Source organism: Ciona intestinalis, chromosome 11 (assembly GCF_000224145.3).
Source record: "Ciona intestinalis chromosome 11, KH, whole genome shotgun sequence".
Classification (NCBI taxonomy): Eukaryota; Metazoa; Chordata; class Ascidiacea; order Phlebobranchia; family Cionidae; genus Ciona; species Ciona intestinalis.
Genome location: NC_020176.2, coordinates 4431699 through 4447841, shown reverse-complemented (window position 1 = coordinate 4447841; position 16143 = coordinate 4431699). Strand labels below are relative to the sequence as shown.

The following is a 16143-nucleotide window of genomic DNA, read 5'->3' as shown; positions in this document are numbered from 1 at the left end:
AAGAATACAAAGTCTACTTATAGACATTACCTACAGGCAATTATTAAACGTCATTTGGGCCGTAATGAATACGAGAAGTGAAATGTAACAAAGGACCTTTGTATTTTAAGACAAAGCATTTAGTATGACGTCTAATATGAGAATATAACGCCGTGATATATGTACCTTATGTGAACTGGGATATAAACACACCGTGTGTGACTTATTAACCTTATTACCGTGCTATGACTCGTATTTGACGCAAAAAAATAGACGATTCAAAATAAGCAGCAAACTGTTTTGACCCACCAATAGTCTGGTCGTTTATTTTGTAAAAAAAACAAGACAGAACTTAAATAGAAAGAACTCTTAGCGTAAAAATCACAGTTAATGCAATGTAAACAAAATTGAAGTTTGTTCTGCAGTTATACCACGTTCAGTTTATGAACAAGTTGTTTTTCGCGTCGAGATTCAACCTGTATTGGAAAAATAATAATAGAAATAACAATAGGTCGAATCGATTACATATAACGTAATGCGTTGATAGAATTACAATATTTCCGTATTCTCAAAGACATATTAAACAAAAAATATATTGTTATATATATGTAACAAAAGGCCTAGAAAATACACATAAAAAGAGTCGTAATAGAAAGATGCAATGTTTTATGGTATAATTGGATAACACCACCTATTCAAGCAAATTTACACCTTGTGGACTTAATATTATTGCAATCCAAATAAAGAAATACTTCATATGTTTGTAACCTTGATTGAATTGAAAAACGCCCGATATTTAAAACATATTTAAAAAAGCCCCGATATTTTAAACGTGATAAAAGGCAATACAATAGAAACACAAATCAATAATATCTTGGCCCCTTTTAAAAGTATTGTTAGACATTTGTTCCAAAATTAAAAAAATAAAAATTTGGACCTCGCCCACATAGAATAAAATACACTGCATAGACATGAGCAGACTTACCATAGTAGCTTGTGTGTTAAACTTCCGTTGCCCTGCTGGACTGTTCATCGTATATACGCTAATGTTTGGTGTGGGGGGCTTTCTGTAGATGGCATGAAATAATAGATCGGTTATTCGTTTATAGTAATATAGGGAATATATAATTTTAAAACAAGATAACGTTCAAATGCCACTTCAAGTGCTGTATTAATAAAGTTTTACTTAAATATTAATATATAATGGGTTAGGGTAAAATGGGACACCTTTTCATTCTATTTCTCGTCCCATTCCCAATAATCATATTCTCACACAACTAAAAAGCGCTGTTAGTTGTTAAAAATACGATTACGAAACCTGAGATTATATGTGCTAACGGTATTCATCTTCAAAAGTTTAATCTCAATTACAATTTAAAATACTCACGCTTTCCCGCAGAATTCCCCTCGTAACAAACGAATAAGGAAATGTTTATAATTCTCCCGTGAAGATTTGTTCATGACACCGTATATTATAAAGTTGACAGCAGAGTTTGAGAACGCCATCCAGCCTATTATCTGTATAGAATGCGAAAGATTGAATGATTGGAACTTATTTATCAGCAAGGCAGCGTTATAACACTTGTGTTCCTACACACTCCAGCCGCTTACGAGTTACTATACGTATGTAACTTGTGGGCGGATATTTTGGGAAGATTTTTACGGTATGCTTGTCAATTCAGACAACCCATCAGAGAGAAATGGGTTGGAGTGACGTGCACAAGTGTTTAAAAGTATCAGAAAATAGAACAAGTTTGACGTCATTTTATGACTATAATTTTTTGTCCATAGGCTAAACTTTTATTAAAACAACAACATTTATACCTTTTTAGCCACCGGTGGAATATATAATTTGCCTGCTATGATCATCACACCGTACGGCATCCAAAACAACATGTACGCGGTTATAATTACTGCAACGGTTTTCAGCAACCGTATATCTCGATCGAGCGCAGCCTCCGTCATAGTCGTATTGTTTTCCAACGATCCTTGTGCCATTAACCATTTTGATCTCTTTTTAACGATGCTGGATTAGAAATGAAATAATAAACCTTTTCTGTATTAAGTTATATACAGACAGTACTTTTCAAACCTTTGGGGTAAGATCTAAATTGGTCGCTAGTTAATTTTGCTGGCTGTCCGACAAGTTAAGATATTTTGGAAAGTCAAATTATTATTATTGCATGCTTATATTAATTTGTTTCGGAATTGGGCAGCCCATAAGCCGCTATTATTTTGAAACAAAATAATTGTTTCGGGCAGCAACAAAATTCAATCATTGCCTTTAGGGGATTATGCGGGGTTTCTGATAACTAAGTCATAATCGCCATCAATTTAAAACAAAACTTCGCAAGCGAATTCGCACGCCGGATACTGTGTACAGCCACCTTAACCCAACACCCAGCTGGGACTTATAGGCCAAATTTACCCTTATATCCCCACTAAACAAACACCCGGAAATTTAGATCGGTTTTCACCCAAAGACCAGTTTTTACCAGCTCAGAGATTTAGGTCGTATTTATCACATTACCCCAACACCCGGACCCATGGATTAAGGCCATGTAGGTTTATTGCATTAGCCAATACATTATTTATACTCACTGGTATAGTCTTTCATAGCAGAGACAAATAACGATAAAGGGTACGACCATCAAGAGAGCAACCAGGCTTATTGTGTAGGAGTTGGAGAACTTGTCGTCCCATAAGCATTCCATTATCATGTAATCATACCTGGAGATAAGGCGCCAATGTTAAGTTTAAGATATGGAAGTGTTGGGTTCGATTCCCGGGGAGGACAGTTTAAAGGTATTTTTATTTCGTTTTTTTTTTAGGGTAAGTTTTAGCTTAACAGCGAGCATGAGGTTTAGTAGGTTGGGGGAAGACGGGACACTTTTAGCACATAATATCCAAATATCCTGATCGTGTTTTAAATAATTATCAACGGACTACAGGAGTCGTGAGTAAACGGTTTAATAAATGTTCTTTGTTTACTACCAAATGGGATGATGGGAATAGAGAAAAGGTTTTACATCTTCCCCGACCCTACTATATGAATACACCATGTGTATATAGTTTATAAGAATACACCCATGTTATAACTCGACAGTAAGCATGAGGTGTATGAATACACCATGTGTGTCTGGTGTATAAGAAGACACCCATGTTATAACTCGACAGTAAGCATGAGGTGTATGAATACACCATGTGTATATAGTTTATAAGAATACACCCATGTTATAACTCGACAGTGAGCATGAGGTGTATGAATACACCATGTTTGTCTGGTGCATAAGAAGACACCCATGTTATAACTTGACAGTGAGCATGAGGTGTATGAATACACCATGTGTGTCTGGTGTATAAGAAGACACCCATGTTATAACTCAACAGTAAGCATGAGGTGTATGAATACACCATGCGTGTCTGGTGTATAAGAAGACACCATGTTATAACTCGACAGCAAGCATGAGGTGTATGAATACACCATGTGTGTATGGTATATGAGAAGACACCCATGTTATAACTCGACAGTGAGCATGAGGTGTATAAACACACCATGTGTGTATGGTATATGAGAATATAGCCATGTTTATAATTTACACTCACGGTTGTTCAGCTAGCATTATAGCAGGAACGAAAGGAATGCAAGTCCACACCCATATTCCGCATACCATGATACGGGTGTTCTTCTTTGAAAAGACACGCGGGTACGAACACGGACGAACGATCGCCCAATACCTGAGAAACAAAATGAAATTTATTTTGTCTCTTCGGTCACGATAACGAAGAACGGGAAAGTTCACGAAGTCAAAAACACAAGAAGTAATCGTGAAACAACAGTTGTTGGAACAGTAAAAAAATACCACCTTGGATAAAAGACGTGGCCGTTATACCCCATATAGGCAATACAATATACAGTATATGGTGGGGAAAGATGGGACACTTTTTCGCTCTATTTTCTCGTCCCATTTAGTAGTAAACAAAGAACATTCAAAGAATTATAAATCTATATCCTTACGACTCCCATAAACCGTCGTTAACTGTTTAAAACACCATCAAGAGTTTTGGATATTATATGCTAAAAGTGTCCCATCTCCCCCTACCCTGGTATACATTAAAGTAAATATCATTTACTTAAACAATATTAAAGTTCTAATTAGATAAAATACACATATAGTGTTTACTTTATAGTAAGGTAATCATACAGTAGTATTATAATGTCAACAATAAACACACTGCAAGAGAAAGAAAACGTAAACAAAAACATAACTTTATCGTAAACGTAATAATATGGTTATGATCGCAAGTATTTTATATTGTTACCAAGCTTATAATGGGTTCGTTATACAAAATCTAGAATGATCAGGAAAATTGCCGTTTAAACACAGCTGTTTTATACACACAATATTATAATAGGTTAAACAAGACTAAATCGAGCACACAGAACAATTGAGCGTTTTCTAAATCGAAATAGTGTAGTGATTCAAAGCAAAAATATCGTCCGAGTGTTTACACACATATATATCTACGATACGTTATTGAATTTTAACGTGATTTTTGCTTAACAACTAAGGTTAAATTACTTAAAACAACGAAAGCGATCGGAATTGACATGAAAATCAGAGTCGTTAATGACATTGTAACAGTAACTACTTTAGAAATAAAGTATAAAAATCTTGACTGCTAAACCAAAACATTATGTATTATGCCATTCGTCAAAAAACTTAACGCTATACCCCCTAAAGATGTCTCGTTGTGGTAGACAAAACGTCGGTCTTTAAAGATCACAAAAACAAAATTCGAAACGCCCTTTCCAGACTTATAGTAGATATACTTGGCGGTAACAACATATATTATTATTATACACCTAAAATTATAACACATATAGTAGATTGGGGTAAGATGGGACACATTTTTATTCTATTTTCTCGTTCCATTTGGTCGTAAACAAAGAAAATTGAAAGGATTATAAACATATATTCTTATGACTTTCATAGACCGTTGTTAATTGTTCAAAACACGATCAGGGTATTTGGATATTATGCGACAAAGGTATCCCATCTTCCCCCACAGTACTCTACATCTAAAATTACATACATGTAACTAATACCTGTTTATTGCGATTGCTGCAAGACTGTGTATTGAACAAGCACAAGCTGTCGACATTAGGAACGCAACCACACGACAAGCGAAGTTGGGCAGAGTATTTTCGGTGGCGATGACGTTGGCCAATACACAAGGTACCAGTACGGCTGTTACCTGAATAATATAAGAGGTTTTAAAACTGTGTTTTATTACTAATTTTTATTTAACTAAAAGTTAAATTTTGTAACGCAAAACATGCCCAAAATTAAGAAACACGGAATCGACGTCACAGACATGACGTCACGCGAGCTGGAAGTTTCCTTAACATCCGGTTTACGTTTGGCCGCATTGTTACGTAAGCGTGACGCAATTACGTAACACGTACTTGTGTGACGTAGTGCGTAACGCGCGTGTTTTACATCTGGTGTGATTTCCTGCGCGATGATAAACTCACTATACAATACAATGGCGTATACAATGTTTTTAACACTTTTTTCAGGTCACGAATGTCAATAAACAGGTTACTGATTAATTGTTAAAAACAATACGTTTTAAAATATGGGTAACTATGAGCTAACGGTATCCATCTGACCCAGCTGTATATATTTACAATACGCTAAGTTTTATACAATTTTACCTAATTTTTTTATTTTATTTTAAAGTATATATTTAAAATACGCTGGTTTTAAGACAATTTCCTTGAGTTTTCTTTCTCTTACCAATAAATCAGCGACAGCAAGATTCACGATGAAGATGTTCCCACTGACGTGCGTCCGGCTCGCCGATTTAATTGAACAAATCACAAGCATATTACCAAGTGTACCGAGCAATATAATGCACACAAGATATACGATTTCTATTGTTCGTTGGAACCCGTATATTCCATACCATGGGTTGGGGGTGGCGGTTGTTGCACTTAAGTTAGGGCCTACTGTTGCGTTTAATAAATTATCCATGCTTGTGGATTCCTAACCACAGCAATACTGTAAATAAACGTAATAATAAAAACTATTACTTTTATATGACTCTTCAATTACGGTAGTAACGATTAAAAAAGTTAAAACGAAAATACGGGATATATCGACAAACGAACAGTTATTTTAACGAGAAACAATTTTTTATAAAACAATATAACGTTTACTGATTTAGCAGAAATACATTATAAGTGAAATGAGCATAATGTTCGATTTGTAAATACACAATGAACGAATAAACGTGTGACTGTCTACTAAACAAGTTTATAAACGACCCATATAAACGTCGGCGGTTGTCTGTATTGACGTAGATGCCGACAAGTCACCATAAACGCAATGCTACCAATGAGCAAATTGGTGTCCACACATATAGTACTGTGGGGTAAGACGGGACACCTTACCACATAATATCCAAATATCCTGATCTTGTTTTAAACAATTTACAACGGTCTATGGGAGTCGCAAGGATACAGTTTTATAATTTACCAAATGGTCTTTATTTACTACCAAATAGGGACGAGAAAATAGAATAAAAAGGTGTCCTATATCTTCTCCACCCTGCTATACAACAACAATAACGCAAACACGCATCTTAAGTTAACCTAATCTTAACCTAATCTTGAAAGATTTGTTACTAAATCTAAAACAAAATGCATTTCTATTTATAACCTTTGCAATATCAATATTACTTGTACACCTCATCGCTTATAAGCTGCTGTATTAACAGCAAATGCGATTTTTTAATCGGCCAAATTCCGCTACCTCTAACGCGAAGGTTCCTGAGTAAGTATTCAAAGCACGAATCTCGTCTCGCTGTTTAAATAAAGTAAACTCGATTTCTTATTTGCTTGTTTTGACTAAAACGAGAAAGGGAAGTAAAAAGAGAAAAGACGAGAAATGACTCCCACCGCGGCGCGAAAATGCTGATTAAGATTACGTCACGTACCCGACTGTGCTGACGTCATTAAATACGCGAATTCGGGCAACAATGCTTTGCTATTAACCCCACGTACTGTATACCTTAGTATACATCACTTAAGCATTAGGAAGCATTATGTATGTATTTGTACATAAGTAGTTAATGCATACGTCGGTAATGAATATTTAAAAGCCAAACCACGAAGTCGATTACCATTAGCAGCAAGTACGAGCGATAATGAAACGCAATTGTCCTTGCATGGCGATCGTTTATATTATTATTTATTAAAATGCAAACCTATCTACACCGTATGTTACAACATGGCCGGTTCTGCGTTTGTATTTGCGTTCAAGTGGAAAATGGTACGGAATCGGCAGTTTTGTTATGTCGCACCTCATGCTCACTAGTTTTAACACGGGTGTCTTCTTATACACCCCATGCTCACTGTCAAGTTATAACGTGGGTGACTTCTTATACATCAGACACACATGGTGTATTCATACACCTCATGCTCACTGTCGAGTTATATAACATGGGTGTCTTCTTATACACCAGACACACTTGGTGTATTCATACACCTCATGCTCACTGTCGAGTTATAACATGGGTGTCTTCTTATACACCAGACACACATGGTGTATTCATACACCTTATGCTCACTGCCACGTTATAACCTGGGTGTCTTCTTATTATACGTTAATGAGCACTAAAACGAAACTATGAAACAGAAAGAGCCAACTTTGGTCTAACTCATAGGTCCCTTGCTCGCTGTAGGATCTTACCTATATAGAAGGAGAGAAAAATACGGATCGAACGTTTCCTAATCTTGTAATACAAGATTCGTATTCTACCCAGTCTTACCGAATCTTCCGTATCAATTGAGTTGTACATTATTTATGGCGCGTTACTGGATTAACGTTGTAAGGCAATAACTAGAAAAACAAGTCTGTAATTGCTTTGTTGGTTCGTCGCTTTGATAGGTCTGCGATTCAATTGTTTTTGCGCTTTTAGGTGAATCATTCAACACATTTTAAAATATTTTACTGCGAAAATTCACCAAGTCTTTAACTTTATATAGAAGGTGTTTTATAGTTTTCGCAATACATCCATAACGTGTTACATTCCGTGACGTAGAAGGTGTTATTGTATTTTCTAAATAAAGTTCTCCAGGTGAAGTAATAAAACCTGCAACCTCAATGGTAAAACCAAACGTCATCAGCACATGTTTTAACTTGGTCCACAATAATCGTGACGTCAGCAAATGTTTTCAAAATGTTTCAAGAAGAAACAATCCCAACCTTGGCTGGGCTTGGGCGAAGACATTTTACGGCTAACGGTGTTCGTTTATTCGTCCCCGCTTTATCTAATGTTGTCCGTTGAAAGTTCTGTAGATGAGAAACGTTGTTTGCGATAAATAAATATATAGTATACTGTAGGGTAAGATGGGATACTGTTAGCACTTGAAATATTTCCTATTGTATTTCGAACAATCAGCAGTGTTATTTTGAAGTCGTTTTAGTTGTTTACAACCAAATGGGACAGTAAAGAAGAATAAAACATGTCCCATCTTACCCCACTCTTAGAGTAGGAACTTGGAATTTCGGTTCCTTGTGCAAGTTCGCATTCCTAGCTTTAAACATGTGTGAAACATTCAGCCATTAAAATGGTTCCTACTTAACTTTACGTGAACAAGGAGGTTTAGTAGGGTGGGGAAAGATGGAACACCTTTTTTTTCTTTTATTTTCTCGTCTCTTTTGGAAGTAAACAAATGACATTTAAAAAGATGTTTAGATATTATGCGCTAAAAGTGTCTCATCTCCCCCCATCCTACTGTGTAGAAATCTCTTCCTTTTGCAAATAATGACGAAATCGTATAAAGGTCGTGTTGAAGCATATCAGGTTAAAAATGCGGAATAATTCGGGTTCATATTTACCGTAATTAACGTCGAGTTTCGAAAAGAATTGTTGGAGAAGTCGCTGCCCTTGCTTGCAGGGTATCTGGAAATAAAAAAGAGTAAAATAACGACATCAATATATATACCTGCATTGCTAGCTCTCAACTTTTTAAAGGATTATCCCAGGTCAGCGTTAATCCTTGCGGGGTCGCGGTACATGAATAATAGAAACACAACGCGGCTTTTGCGATTCCTGCCTTTCTTGTGACGATATAACATCGGAAAAATTCCTTCTGTTTTAAAATTATTTTTTTTTCGTAATTTTTAAAGCACTTAAATTCCGAAGCTGTCAAACGGTTGTTTTGATATCACAATGATTTGCCGAACTCTTAAACCAGAAAGACTTAGCGAAAGAAGATAGTATAGTAGGGTGGGGGAGGATAGGACACCTTGAACACATAATGTCCAAATATTCCGATCGTGTTTTAAACAACAGTCTAAGGGAGTCGTGAGGATACGATTTTATTATTCTTTGAAATTTCTTAGTTTACTAACAGTTGGTAAGAGAAATTAGAATGAAAAGGTGTCCCATCTCCCCCGCCCTACTATACATATAAATAGTAATATAGCTTACTTCTCTGCTTTATTGCATATCTTCCGTATGACTTCCACATACCCCCTTCTATAGCTAGGGTTCATGACCCCGTATATCACGAAGTTTACAGACGAGTTTGTGAACGCCATCCACCCAAAGATCTGCAAAACAAAGTTTAACTCAAATACATCAACGACCCTATCTTCATAAATTTATGGTGGATATCATCGTATTTGCTGGTAAACAAAAAACATTTACAGAATTATAAAATCGAAATTATAAAACTTGAGAGTCGTGAGGACACGGTTTTAATATTTTTTTGTTTACCAAATTGTACAAGAAAAAAAAAAAAAATGTTTCCCATCTTTCCCACTCTGTTATATCTTACTTTCTTGGGTAGCGCTGGTATATTGATTGGGTCAATTATAATACACATCCCGTAAGGCAGCCAACATATAACATAAGCGAGGATAGCAACCGCCAATGTCTTCAAAAGACGAATTTCTCTTCTATAAACATGGTTATCGTTTTTCTTGATCGGTTGCCGCACACGAGTGGATTCTTGTTGCTTTTTGAACCACACTCCCCCTTTACGAACGTTCCTGTATAAGATGTTTATGTTGAAACAAATCCAAAATCGTGACGTAAGGTTTTCGATATGACGTTTTTTTTTGTATGAGGTAAATCTTTCGTTGCTAAAAAAGTTAAAAAGTCTACAAAGAACTATTTAGTTATAGCAATTGCTGTTAAGTGTCCTGTCCAAGGACACATACGCCCACAATGTGGCAGTGTCGAGCTATCATGGAGACGATAAAATATTTCTCACAAGTCGTCAATATTGTTATACTCGTTAGATTACGTAATATTGTTTGTTCTAAGAAAACTTAGAACTAAATATTTGTATGCAAATTTTTCCACGCCTACTTGTACAGTTTCCAGTAGCATACACAGATAGTTATCAGCGGGAACATAATCACAACAACAACCAGAACAACTGTGTACAAGCGTGAGAACTGGTCGTCCCACAAACATTCCATGATCTTTGGATCGTATCTGGATAGAATTTAATTTTATTAACACCATATTTTTATCTTTTAAATAGGGTTGATATATAGTAGGGTGGGAAAGATGGGACACTTTTTTATTTTATTTTATCGTCCCATTTGGTAGTAAACAAAGAACACTCAAAGAATTAATAAACCGTATCCTCAAGACTCCTATAGACTGCTGTTAATTGTTTAAAACTCCATCAGGATATTTAGATATTATGCGTTAAAGGTGTCCCATCTCTCTTACAAGGTTACAAACTTACGGCTTCCCCGTCAGAGGTATTGAAGGTACGAATAGAATGATCGACCACAACCAAATAGCAATAACGAATATTACCGTGTTCCTATTTGAGAATACCCTGGAATACGACGATGACCGAACTACAGCCCAGTATCTGGAAATTTACGTCGAATTAAAAATTGACCGAACTACAGCCCAGTATCTGGAAATTTACGTCGAATTAAAAATTAATATTGGAGGTTACGTGTGTGATTTTCCATGGGAAAGATCATAGTTAGGAATACATGGGGGCACGAGTGAGCCCATGTTGTTATTCTGTGGTTTATTATTTATTTATTCTTCTCTCAGAGATTTGAAAATAGAATAAAAAGGCAAAAATTATCAAATTTAACAAACATTAGAAACAGTGTATATATATTAGGGTGGGAAAAATGGGACACAGGTGCATTCTATTTTCTCGTCTCATTTGGAACTAAACAAACATCGTTTAAAGAATTATAAAACCGAATTCTCACGACTCTCATTGACCTATTTAATTGTTTAAAACACGATCATCTCCCCCCCCCCACCCTACCATATATATATACATGGAATAATTATTACTTAATGTTTTTACTTTATTCATAATCCTTGTGACAGTATAACGAAGGTTGGGGTGAAAAAAATTGAAAACGGGCGTAATAATGGCAAAACTAGAGTCGTTATAACACGCTTATGGTTGTAACATAATTACCAATATAATAAAAGGCATGACACCCTAAAACATGCACTAATAAAGTCATTCTCGTGTAAGTTACAGGGTTCGAATCCAGGCAAAGAAGGTAAAATAGTTTAATATATATGAATGGATGGCGTCCTACAGCGAGGCAGACATGGAACTTGGGGTTTAGGCAAGAATTGTTGTTTTCACAAATAGTTATTTACCTGTTTACTGAGACTGCTGTCAGGTTATGGATTGAACATGAACACGTCACAGACATCATAAAACCGATAATACGACACGGGATATCTGGTAGGGTGTTCTCGTTCGCTATGACGTTGGAGAGTACGCTTGGTACCAGTACCATGACCACCTGTGTATTTATATAGGGGTAAGATGGAACATCTTTTCATTCTATTTCTGGTCCCATTTGGTAGTAAGCAAAGAACATTCAAATAGGTATAAAACTGTATTCTCACGGCTTCCAGAGACCGTTGTTAATTGTTTAAAATACAAATAGGATAATTAGATATTATGTGCAAAGGTGCCCCCCTCCTAGAATAGACTATTTAGCTGAAAAACCTAAGCTGCCTATCCTACTGTGGTGGACATAATAGCCCTTTGTTTAAACCCTTGATCGCTACGGTCTGGTTTGCCCTTATCGGCGTCCACATATTTCTCGGAAATTTTAATGAACGTTATATAACATTTACTTATTTGTTCATTCCTTCTCAACTATGTAATGCGCACTACGTGTTCTGTATACGTGACCACGCGGTTAATAATCGCGAACGCCTGCTTAAAACAATTGTAGCTTAGTTTAGTGATAGGTCAAGCAATCATAGTTTCTAAGGTTTTGCCGCGCATGAAGCCGTCGCTGCGAACACACGATTAAAACGTTTAATTAAAAGTCGTGTAGTCGTTAATGTGGCTTGGCACGAATCTTTTTAAAATGTAAAAAGGAGAGTTTTTGATGTAGAAAAGATTTTCTAGATTAGTTAACTTATTGTATTCATACACCTCATGCTCACTGTCAATTTATAGCACGGGTGTCTTCTTATACACCAGACACACATGGTGTATTCATACACCTCATGCTCACTGTCAAGTTATAACATGGGTGTCTTCTTATACACCAGACACATGGTGTATTCATACACCTCATGCTCACTGTCGAGTTACAACATGTGTGTCTTCTCATATACACCTCAGTTTCAATGCCATAACTCACCATAAGATCAGCCACAGCGAGGTTTATGATGAAAATGTTTCCATAAACATGAACTTTCTTCCTTATTACGATAGCAGCGACCACTAACATGTTCCCGATCGATCCAACTGTCATGACGATCACCAGATAAATCATTTCAACGATCTGTTGTGCGAGGGGTCTCGTAGACCATGGGTTGGGGTTTAACGTAGTTGAGTCGCTTATGTTGGTTAAATCTAACGCATCGGTCTCCATATTTAACTATAGAGTGGTGTCTGTTATGGAGAAAGTAAGATTATAATTTCGCGCATGTGCGTGAGCTCTGAATTCTTATGTGGATATTCAAATATATAGTATATAGGGTGGGGTAAGATAGGACACCTTTAGCACATAATATCCAAATATCCTGATTGTGTCTTGAACAATTATTGACGGTCAATAATTGTTCAAAATGGGACAAGAAAATGGAATAAAATTGTGTCCCATCTTCCTCACCCTACTCTATAACATGTGTTCTATTATTTACGTTACTCAAATAACGCGTCAGCTGGTTGCCTGTTTTACAAAGGCCACAGATTATATAATTAATGCATGTAACAAAACAAACATTCTGAAACTTCTATATTTTGCTATAACACGACTGCCGTTTGATTCGTTACTTTCCGTTTTTTTTTGGCATATTTTTTTCGATATAAAACCGTTAGTAAACATATTATTCCTGATATTACTGCCTGTCTCACTAAACTATCTTAATACATATAATTCTGAAGCTCCGCCAGCGTTGTATAACATATAGTTACAGCGCGTATGCTGTTTGTAAATGCTTGTATTATAGTGATAGCTTAATTATCAAAACATTTCCAAGAACAAATTCTCTGCACTATCTAGAACACTTCGTTCGTTTCCTGCGTAAATAACCTATATGTCAAAGTGACGTAATGATTACGTCATAACCCATGTTATTTTACGTAACTTAATCTGCTGTAAATTGTTTTCACCTTAAACAATATTGTGATACTGAGAAAAGTAACGCCACAACCGCTACAGCGGATGAAACGAGATCAAGTATGAACTCGTTCACAATATAACCCGAAATCATTATCAATAAATATTTAATAACTTGTGTGAAAACGCGCATTGAACAGCGCCTAAAAATCTCACGCTGTCTACACCTCAACGTGCAGCAATAAACACCAAACCGAGTTGAATAAGCGACCATAACATAACGTGTATCACAGATTCCGTTGCGCAATTTTCATGGTGATTACATGCACTTGCTCGTCACTGTGTTGCGAAATGTTGACGTTTTGAAACGTTTATATTCATCACATTATTAGGCTACTGTTGTTACATAAATCGCAGTTGTGCTGAAACTGTTTGTTTATAAGCTCGTATTTGTTTTACTAATACAGTATATACAGACAGTAGTGTGGGGGAGATGGGACACCCTTTAACTCTATTTTCTCGTCCCATTTAGTAGTAAACAAAGAACATTCAAAGATTTAGCAAACCGTATCTTCACAACTCCCAAAGACGTCGTTGTTTTTTACACCTTTTGCACATAGTTTCCAAATATACTGATCGTGTTTTAACCAAATAAAAACGGTCTATGGAAGTCGGTTTTATGATTACGTGAATGTTCTTTGCTTACTACCAAATGGGACAGGAAAATAGAATAAAAGGGTGTCCCATTTTTCCCACCCTACTATACAACAACACTAGACTAAATTCTGTATAATACATGTATTTACTTATCCTAATTTTGGTTAAAGTCTGATCTATATCACTACAGTGAAGCAGCTGATGATTGGTAAACAAAAGCTCCTCGTCTTTTTTATCGCAAATGTCAGAAACGAAATGCGGTTTATCATTTGCACACAGATGGGTTATAATAAATATATACGGATGTTTATTTTACCGAGAATACAAATTAACAACAAACTTATATACGTGGTGACTCATATAAGCGCGCACGAGATGTATGAAACAGAACAGCCGTGTTATAACGACTGTAGTTGCCTCACTACACGAAGGTAAAGTAATTTATATTCATTCAACTATTCTTTCGTGTATTATAAATCTCGGGTCTTTGGGTTAAAAGGTATGTTAAGCCAAAAGTAACTTGCACGCAATCATTTAGAAAAAACATAACATATTCGTTAACTAAACTAACAAATGTTAAAGTCTTTTCAAACTAAAAGTAACTTGCACAACTGCTCAGAAACTTCCCTATATACACTAAACTATACCAAAGTAAAACTCAGCGACAACAGTCAGGTCAACGTCCGTGCAAAAACGCAGGTAATCAACTGAGGCGACGAGGACAATCTAGAATTTATTTGGAAAACGTTTATTACGTAATCAAAATGGCGTTTTAAAGTGCCGGCGACTTATGTACTGACTATAGTTTCGTGTTGGGAAAAACAATCAATGTTATCGGTTATGCAACAGGTAGTTTCGCATGTGGACATAATGGCTTATTTATGAGAAGTGATGCAATGCGTGTTATTCAAATACGAAGCACGAAAATGATGCACCTTATTTAGTAGAAAACTTGGTAAATAAAATAAAACATGTGATTTTGAGGGAAAACTATAGTTTATTATAAATGTGTGGAGAGAAAATTATGTTTAAAAAAAGAGGAGAAAGATTAAGTTAGACACCAAATTTTATCGGACAAGTTTTAAACTTATTTTATTCATATCGTGTTATGGTTTAACGCTACTTCCGGTATTTTCGCTTTTAAACTACTCCGACCTTCGTTGCTGAACAGAGAAAAATGTTGTTCATTTATTAAATTAGCTACGTAACATATTTTTCTATTTAAAAATCAATGGTCTATGGGAGTCGTGAGGATACGGTTTTGTAATTCTTTGAATGTTCTTTGTTTGCTACCAAATGGGACGAGAAAATAGAATGAAAAGGTGTCATATTTTCCTCCGTTCTACTATAAATCTGAAACATCACCTTATACTAGGGATGTGCTGAAGTTGAAAAAGCTCGGGTTCGCCGAGCGCCGAGCTTCAACGAAAAGCTCGGCACGAGCCCGAGTCCGAGCACCTATGACGTCATCAAGGAGAAAGGCGTACGAGAATGCGTTCCTATTCAGCCGAAAAGCGTCGCTAATCAAAATAATACAGAACACGTGGTTTGCGGTTAAAGACGCGTCTCGTTTCGTAATTTCTACTGTTGCAAAATGTAAAATTCATACAAAAAGTATTTAATTAAAAAAAAATATATAATTGTTACAGTCAGTGGCGCAACTGGCAAGTTTCTACGCATGTTCATCTTGGATATGGTAACGGTTATTTACGTCAGAATAAACCTTTACGATCGTTACATCACAAACGAGATTGTTGAAAACAATCGTGTTTTGTTCGATTCTATACGATCTGCAGTTTGTGTATAATTTTTGTTTCTGATGATTAGTTTAAATGCAGGTAAAACGCCGATTATGTGAGTTTTAATTGGTGGAAATATAAGAGCGAGGAGCGAC

The 16143-nt window shown here is 36.0% G+C and overlaps 3 protein-coding genes across 4 annotated transcripts in view; all 3 read right to left on the bottom strand.

Annotated features, from left to right (window-relative positions):
• Window positions 1-273: 273 nt before the first annotated feature.
• LOC100178620 (melatonin receptor type 1B-like) lies at window positions 274-6068 on the bottom strand. The gene is made up of 8 exons (XM_009861976.3): window positions 5784-6068; window positions 5090-5238; window positions 3586-3717; window positions 2581-2709; window positions 1804-2005; window positions 1367-1497; window positions 965-1046; window positions 274-455 (listed from the first exon to the last, which is right to left on the bottom strand). Exons 1-8 carry the CDS (start codon window positions 6018-6020, stop codon window positions 405-407), a joined length of 1113 nt encoding a protein of 370 aa, XP_009860278.2. The 5' UTR covers window positions 6021-6068; the 3' UTR covers window positions 274-404.
• Window positions 6069-7960: 1892 nt separating this feature from the next.
• LOC100184942 (melatonin receptor type 1A-A-like) lies at window positions 7961-14042 on the bottom strand. 2 transcript variants are annotated; one of them, XR_003396375.1, is made up of 9 exons: window positions 12669-14042; window positions 11662-11810; window positions 10760-10891; window positions 10372-10500; window positions 9836-10049; window positions 9487-9608; window positions 9019-9145; window positions 8892-8955; window positions 7961-8342 (listed from the first exon to the last, which is right to left on the bottom strand). XR_003396375.1 is itself a non-coding variant. In XM_002130897.3 (8 exons), the coding sequence occupies exons 1-8, from the start codon at window positions 12900-12902 to the stop codon at window positions 8235-8237; spliced, it is 1152 nt and encodes a 383-aa protein (XP_002130933.1). In that variant the 5' UTR covers window positions 12903-13866; the 3' UTR covers window positions 8089-8234. The 2 variants fall into 2 exon arrangements, 1 of the variants encoding a protein (XP_002130933.1); XM_002130897.3 differs by lacking the exon at window positions 9019-9145 and having other exon boundaries at window positions 8089-8342; window positions 12669-13866.
• A 939-nt stretch (window positions 14043-14981) lies between these two features.
• LOC100180984 overlaps window positions 14982-16143 on the bottom strand; it is a 4324-nt gene continuing 3162 nt past the window's right edge. The window contains exon 7 of the mRNA XM_026836749.1: window positions 14982-15614. The gene's annotated coding sequence lies outside the window, so the exon portion shown is untranslated. The remainder of the gene's footprint in view (window positions 15615-16143) is intronic.

Excerpts from the sequence above, each read along its gene's own strand:
- LOC100178620 (XM_009861976.3), bottom strand. The coding sequence starts at position 6,020 with ATGGATAATTTATTAAACGCAACAGTAGGCCCTAACTTAAGTGCAACA. Across the intron at positions 3,718-5,089 it reads GCAGCAATCGCAATAAACAG|GTATTGGGCGATCGTTCGTC; the intron begins GTATTAGTTACA and ends TTTGTTTCTCAG. Across the intron at positions 2,006-2,580 it reads TGCTATGAAAGACTATACCA|CATCGTTAAAAAGAGATCAA; the intron begins GTGAGTATAAAT and ends TTTCTAATCCAG.
- LOC100184942 (XM_002130897.3), bottom strand. The coding sequence starts at position 12,902 with ATGGAGACCGATGCGTTAGATTTAACCAACATAAGCGACTCAACTACG. Across the intron at positions 9,609-9,835 it reads TACCAGCGCTACCCAAGAAA|ATCTTTGGGTGGATGGCGTT; the intron begins GTAAGATATAAC and ends TTTGTTTTGCAG. Across the intron at positions 8,956-9,486 it reads ATATGCAATAAAGCAGAGAA|ATACCCTGCAAGCAAGGGCA; the intron begins GTAAGCTATATT and ends TTTTATTTCCAG.